This window comes from Penaeus vannamei, chromosome 4, assembly GCF_042767895.1.
Source record: "Penaeus vannamei isolate JL-2024 chromosome 4, ASM4276789v1, whole genome shotgun sequence".
Lineage (NCBI taxonomy): Eukaryota > Metazoa > Arthropoda > Malacostraca > Decapoda > Penaeidae > Penaeus > Penaeus vannamei.
The window spans coordinates 37,732,269-37,739,760 of NC_091552.1; the positions used below are offsets into that span (position 1 = coordinate 37,732,269).

A 7,492-nucleotide genomic window follows, 5' to 3' on the forward strand; every position below is an offset into this window, starting at 1 on the left:
GAGAAAGTAAATGTTGGGTTTCACAACAATGGAACAGTGTCCTATGAGACTCAAAAGCACTACTACTTTGAAAGAAGTCATTCCTCAGGATCTGAAGACGATGTGATAGTCACTCTGAATATTCCTATGCTAGTAAGTTGAACTAGGAGTGTCTTTGATATGTTGTGATATATGATAATGATTAAATACTGATGTTGTTAGGATTTAATGTAATTTATGATGATGCTGTGATTATTCAGCTTTTACTTTTTGTTTAAAGTAAAGATTTTGATTCATGATGAATCCATATTTTCTTAGAAAGATGGTCAAAAAGGCTTAGGCCTATTTTGTTGATTAAACAAGTATCTAAAATTTTACAGGCTGCAGTTTCTCAGGTCCGGTTCAAACCAAGGCTAGCTCAGTTAGCCATAGATTCCTTACTAACTGTTCTCAAGGAGGAACCCATTGTGGCTCATACAGTTGGGGAATTCATGTGGGGTTATGATGACCCTCTGCTCAAAATTGCCAAGAATCTTCTACCTCCAGAGGAACGTATGCCTTTTGACAAGTTTGGATTCTTTATTAATGTGAGTATTCTCTGATATCTGTTGTTTTAGGGTACAGATGATCTTTTGTGTAATTACCTTTCATGTTTGGAGAGAAAATATTAAGCAAAACTTGTTATTCAAAAATAGTTTCAAGAGGAATAATAGCAAAGTAGTGAAGATATGCAAAAGAAACTAACTCAAGATACCAATATTGGAAGTCTCGTAGATAGATGATCATATAACTAGATTATTAATTAATTTTACTGCAGAGAGTCTGACTAGTTCTACATTTCATGTATACGAGTCATGTGAAATAAATATTTTTTTTCCTCAACAGCGAAATGGTTCAACGGATGGATTATTCAATGTCTTCACTGGAGAGGGAGATATCACTAGATATACAACTATTAATACATTCAACCACAAGAAATATCTTGATTTTTGGAAGACAGAAGAATGTAACATGATAAATGGCACAGATGGTTCATCATTCCCTCCTGGTGTGACAGAGGACTCTGTTCTCTACATGTTTAATGAAAATCTGTGTCGTTCCATTCCTCTTACCTTCTGGCACAGCAAAGAAACCTTTGGAATGAAAGCGCTAAGGTGATAATTGATATTGTGTGTTTATATGTGTATAAAAAATACTTGAAAGGTTAGGATAAGAAGTTAGTATATTTCTGTGGTTTTCGGTTACAGGGAAATTAATTGTTTCATATTACTTATGAAGCATATATGTCCTTGATCTTTTTTCTCAACAATCTTTCTTTGGGTGACAAATATAATGAACTTCAAGATGTAGATATATAAGCAAAACATTTCAGTGGTATTTTAAACTGAAATTGTTTTCTATCGCAGGTTCTCTCCCCCACGAAATGTCTTTGATGTCACACCAGAGAATGACTGCTATTGTGTAGGAGGTCCACCATGTCTTGGAGGAGGTGTTTTTAACATCAGTACTTGCAAATTTGGTAAATTGCAAAAATGGTTTTAAGTCTTACTTTTTTTCAGTTTTTTTCTTTTCTTTTTCTTTTTTTACACTCCTCTTCTCAACTCCTTGCTTTAATATACATATTTTCAAGATATGATAACAGTTGAATTGACTTCTGGATGAGACTTTGGTATGTTTATTATTCTAAGGAATGGATCAAGATTATAGGAAAGGAACAGCTAAAGTTACAGTTAACTGGCAAGTCATACTATTTGTCCTCAGTTAAATTTTATGGTATTAGCTGCTGTGATTTCTATATAATTTAGATTTTTTGATACTGTTTCAGATGTAGTGCTGATACATATAAAACAGTTGGTGTATTTATTTCTTTATCTTTTTTTCCTTATTCTGATTACTTTGATGAAGACAAACACATCTGCTTCTAATACCTTTAATATATAGCTTTTAATTTTGGAAATATGATTATAGGAATAGGATTAATAGCACTATCCATTCTTTCTTCTTCTAACACAGTCATTATCAGAAGGTCATGCATTTTGTGCTCTTATGTCCTTTTCCTCCTTGCATTTCTCTCCCCATTTAAGTATGTGTAGTTTCTGTAGCTGGGTCCTGGCATACGGAATGAAGCCAGATTAGCCCCGCCATGAGTCAGACTATTGGCCCAAGTGTGGAGTGGCATGTACTAATGTTTCCTTGCCTCACCAAACTTCATGTAACATTAACATTGTAAATATCATAAATTGTTTGAAATTACAAAATGCGCATTGCTTCAGATGAGAAAATTTAGAAGTCCCTTTCTGACAGTTCATGTAACATATTGATTTCCATATGAAAGTATGCTTGATCAAAACTTTTTTTTTTTTTTTTTTTTTAGGTTCGCCCACAGTGGTTTCATGGCCTCATTTCTACCAAGCAGACAAAAAGTACAGGGAAGCTGTTGTTGGAATGAAGCCAGACCCAGAAAAGCATGCAATGTACATTGATGTGTCACCTGTAAGTTATGTTGTATTTGAAAACTTGTTGGCATCATGCTACATTATAAAATCTTGTTCAGTACTCATACATTTTATAGGAACCATTGGAAATATTTTGTTAGTATCTTGAACAGTTTGCATAATATATTAGCTTACCTTTTTAACCTTTAATGTATATTATAGTAAAGAGATTTAGATTTTCTACTTTCAGAATGGACAATTGTCAGGGAATAATTTTACATAATTTTACTACATTTTTAATGCATTCACATTCACATTTTATAAAACAGAGGAAAAGCATGTGTAACCCCCTGCACTATACTCATCTTTCAAGTCAAGGCAAAGTAGACTTGAGAGGATGTCAATAATTAACTGAAAACCACATGTCTATTTCTATAATGAAAGTTGACCTGCCAAAGTTATTGTTATTCTATAATGCATAATTTTAGTTGGTGTTTCTTTTTAAGTTCTTTTATCGTCACAATGCACTTTTGTTAGGTATAAAATAAATCAATAATATAATAGTATGAGAGATTGCATGGTCCAAGAAATTATGCAAATACATTTACATTCAACATTTGAAAACCATGTTTCACATTAATGTGACAAGTAGAGAGGGAGAGATAGAGAGTGAGAGAGAGTATGAGAGTGAGAGTATGAGTGTGTATTTGTGTGTGTGAGAGAGTGAGTGAGTGAGTGAGAGACTGTGGGGGTTAGAGGTTATTTATTAATGTATTTTTTAATCTTTTATCTCTTATGTACTTCATAGTGTGTTACCATTAACAAAAGACTATTTCCTCTTCAGCGAACAGGATCACCACTCAGCGCTGAAGCTCGCTTGCAAATTAATGTAGCCGTTCCTCATGTTCCCTTGATCAAACCAGCAGCAATGCTCCGAGAGATGATATTCCCTGTTGTTTGGTTTGAAGATGTGAGTATGACATTGTGTTCTAGAGAATGGGACTCAAATAAAGTTTGGTTAATACCATATATTTACACACATAAACACAAATACACTCTCTTTCTCATGTACACAGATATACACAAATATATATCTGCACACATGCACACACACACATTTTGCATAAACTGATTCTATCGTTCTATTTTTTACAGGGAGTGACAGAACTGCCTAGTGAAATTGTGGAGTTGTTACAGGTTGCAGAAAATGTACCAGAGGTAAGATTTAATCTCAAACCTTTATGTTCATATATATATCATATGCTGTCCTTTGCACAAATGTTATGGATTTGCTGTATTTTGAATATTATGCTGATTTTTTTTCTGTCCACAGGTGACAAAATCCAGCCTGTTAGTAGCCTTCTTTGTCCTTGGAGGTGTTTTGGTTTTGGGTGTGAGTCTGTCTTTGCTTGCTGAGCACTTCGACTTACCTTTACCATTCTTGAATCCTAACTATAGTACTAGTGAAAGTGCCAAAGACAAGGCAAGTGATCGACCACAGGGTAATTCTCCCAAGAGAGATCTCTCTGGCCATACCAACCCTGCCATGACAGACGACGGGGATAAAGATGCAGCATGACGCCTTTGGACAGTCCCACACACAAGCAACAGCAACAGCAACAACTGGTTGAGAAGCAGTTATTACCCAAGCAGATATTACTGTACAGGCTATCCAACTTGTACTCCCTCTTTAGATCTCTATAGTCAGCACAGGATGTTTCAGCCTCTTAGTGCTGGGGTAGCCTCTTATTGGCCAACTTGGCAGGAAGCCTACCCAATGTATCTCTATAATGTGCAAAACAATTCATCCCCTCATCATTCTCAAAACTTTAGGCTTAATGCATACAATCACCCTTATTCAGCTACACATATGTATAATAGAACCACAAATAGATTTTATTCGGAGAGGTAGGTGTATTGGTAGATTTGTGAATAGAAAATTTCTTCCACATGTAGATTGGATTATACATAATTCAAAAACCTTCTTTGTCTTTTAGTGATTCAAGGAAAAAGTAATTGAAATTATTATGATTGTACTCACATTTACACACACATGTACACTCATATATAACACTTAAACATACACACTTAGCTTTAAAATAATTGGACAATCAGGTGGTTAAATCCTAGGATTAGAAGGTCTTCAGAGTTGCAGATGCTTTGGAAAGAGTATGAAGTGGTTTTATCATGTAACTCATCCTTAAGGGTTAAATGTAGCAGTTTTGCTAATACTTCCCACTGTTAAGGATTCTTATAATTTCATCAAGTAATGACATTCTGGTATGATAATTTGTTAATTGTGATTAATTGATTTGACCACATGTACCTTTTAAATTGGTAATCATTTTTAATGTGATGTACCTGCAGAAAGAGAGTATTAACTGAAGAATCCAGGTAAACAGATCTGCCTAATAATCTTAAGTATATATTTTTTCTATAGAGCTGTATGAGTAGATTAATAAAAACCCAATAAAATGGGATGTGCAATTCAGTCTTCCATTGTAGACAGACATAAGGCAGTGACAGTAGAATTTGATCTTTTGGTTACCTCTTCCCATTTGTCCAAACCATCTTTTTGCCCAATTATATACATTTATTTTTGTGCATTTGAGGTGTTCAGTAAAATAATTAAGTTTTCACTTAATTAGATTTCAGGAATCTTCATTATCAATCATAAATCATGTTTTTGAAACCAAGCGTGAACATTTAAGGAACTGCGGCTATTATATGCATCTTCTAGATGTTGCTGTTTTCCATTATTATAAACATATTTATTTTAGTTTGTATTGCACAAGATAAAGGATGATTTTTTTCTTCTTTGGTTCAGCTCTCTCTCTTTATCTTGTTTTCTTTTATTAGAATCTCATAAATTGTTTTTATATGAATTTTTATAACATATTTCTTGCTTCAAATATTTGTTATACAGTTTTCTCTGTGCAGTTGTTGTTATTCACATGAAAAGAGTTTCTCACATTAGAGAGGATGTTTCTAGAATGTCATGAAAATATGATAGAACTGTGGGACTGTCCGTACTTTGGTTGATAACCACAAACAATAATATTAAGGCTGTTTGGAGAGAATTAAAAGTGTGCACAAACTGTGGTAGAAATATGAGTATGTGTGTGTGAAGTAGCTGATTGGGCAAGTGCCTTATAGGGATGATGATAATGCTGAAGATTTTTCATGGGTATGCTTTTTATTTGTGATATTAAAAGTGATATGTCAGTTGTTAGGGTTGATTGGTGTTTTCTCATTTTTTACGTGAAAGAGATTGCACAAAAGTAGCCAAGAATTTTTGTGCAGTAGATACCTATATTCTGCCAATTTTACAATTTTACCTTCCTTATACATTAATTAAATGACTGTGATTTTTATTGATATTTTACATGATCTGAAGATTTTTTCTATCTATTGATATAATTATTTTTTTTAGAATATATTATTATTATTATTATTTTTTTTTTTATTATTATTATTTTTTTTATTGTTTCCCCCCCCCCTTTTTTTTTTTTAGTTATTTGTATATTTTTAGAGCATAATTGTAAAACAGTTGTTTCCCCATACACTGCATATATAGTTATGGATATAGTACATTCCAGTACTTGATAGAAGATTGATATTCCAAATATGTGTTGTGTTCTCTACTCATTCAGTGATTGCATCATTCACTGAGTACCTGGTAGTCTTCCATAAGGAACAAGATAAGTAATTACAAAGGAATATGGTAATGAGCTAAACTGGTTGTGAGAGCAATATGTATTTTTATTGTCGAGTGTGAATGAGGATGTGAGTGTCTGTTGGATCTTATTTTTTATTTATTTTATTTTATTCTATTTTTTTTGTTGAAATTGCAATTTAATTGAAATTTATCAAGGTCTGGCAAATTTATCAGTGTCAGCCTTCAGTGATGCTGAAGATAATGCATTTAATATCCAAATAATGCATTTTCATTTTTCAAAAAAAAATGTAAGCTTGATATACAAGGATATGAAATCTGAAGACATTAGAAAGGTTTTGTATTACAATTTATGCTTAATGTTATCTTATACAATCTATTGGTATTTAAGCTCAACTTTTTTTTTATAAAATCAATACCTTAATGTATATTGTGTGTAAGATGTGACAAATATTTTGTAAGATGAGACGAGTTACATCTGTCTCTTGCAAACAAAGATTTAATGGAGACCATGTAGAGGATCAAATTTTTATTCCCATATTGGTTATTAATTTATAAGGTAAATATCACATTTTTAAATTTTGATTTGTAAATAAAGCCGAATAGTGTTTTTGAATACATTTTGATGGTTGTTTTTTCAACTTTATTTTTGTATAACAAGACTTTTAATGTGTACTTCTGTGCCTCCATGATTGCACACGTGATAATGACCATGAAATATATAAACTTTTTTTCACTTTTCAATAAAGGATTTACCTTTAATTTCTTAAGTTGTGTACTTTCCTTTGTGTAGTGAAACATTTTACATATTTTGAGTTTCTGATTTTTAGAATGTTTTTGATGTGTAGAAATGAGAAATGAAAAATCCAAATCTAAAACCTGTTCTTCAGAAATATACGTACATTTTCTGTTCAGAACTGAACCAGATGGGAGTTACAATGTTTAATATTTATATATAATTTCATGATTATCAGCCTAATTCTTTCTAAATTTTCTAAAATTTATAATTTAAAATCCACATTTCAATATAACAGTAAGCAGGTATTTCATTAAAACTTATTCACACATTATACATACATATAGTACACCTAATGCCTCAATACCTCATTCTTCAGAAAATTAGAAGACTGTTAGCCAGGTTGTAGAACAAATTTGCAGTATTTTGGGCATTCTTGTCCTTGAATGTTTTACTTCTGAAGTTTAAACCATCAAATGTGTTTCTTAAAAGGAATGTGTAAACAATGAGATGTCATCCTTTACCCCACCCCCCAACATATTCACATTGTTTTCACACTCTCTCCTATGGAAACAGACAACTTATTTATGTCACATGAACTCAAAAACAAGTATTCCATAGTCCTACATAACAGACAAGTCAGACAAGGCAGCTTCCATGTCTTGG

General features: G+C 32.5%; 1 protein-coding gene across 1 annotated transcript in view; it reads left to right on the plus strand.

Moving 5' to 3' along the window:
- Window positions 1-6,852, plus strand: part of LOC138861497 (lysosome membrane protein 2-like) — a 20,506-nt gene extending 13,654 nt beyond the window's left edge. Inside the window, exons 4-11 of the mRNA XM_070121020.1 lie at window positions 1-132; window positions 360-566; window positions 865-1,133; window positions 1,386-1,498; window positions 2,354-2,472; window positions 3,259-3,384; window positions 3,570-3,632; window positions 3,748-6,852. The exon at window positions 1-132 is cut by the window's left edge and continues 10 nt beyond it. Coding sequence (XP_069977121.1) covers window positions 1-132; window positions 360-566; window positions 865-1,133; window positions 1,386-1,498; window positions 2,354-2,472; window positions 3,259-3,384; window positions 3,570-3,632; window positions 3,748-3,993 — 1,275 coding nt within the window. The 3' untranslated portion in view covers window positions 3,994-6,852. The remainder of the gene's footprint in view (window positions 133-359; window positions 567-864; window positions 1,134-1,385; window positions 1,499-2,353; window positions 2,473-3,258; window positions 3,385-3,569; window positions 3,633-3,747) is intronic.
- Window positions 6,853-7,492: the final 640 nt, after the last annotated feature.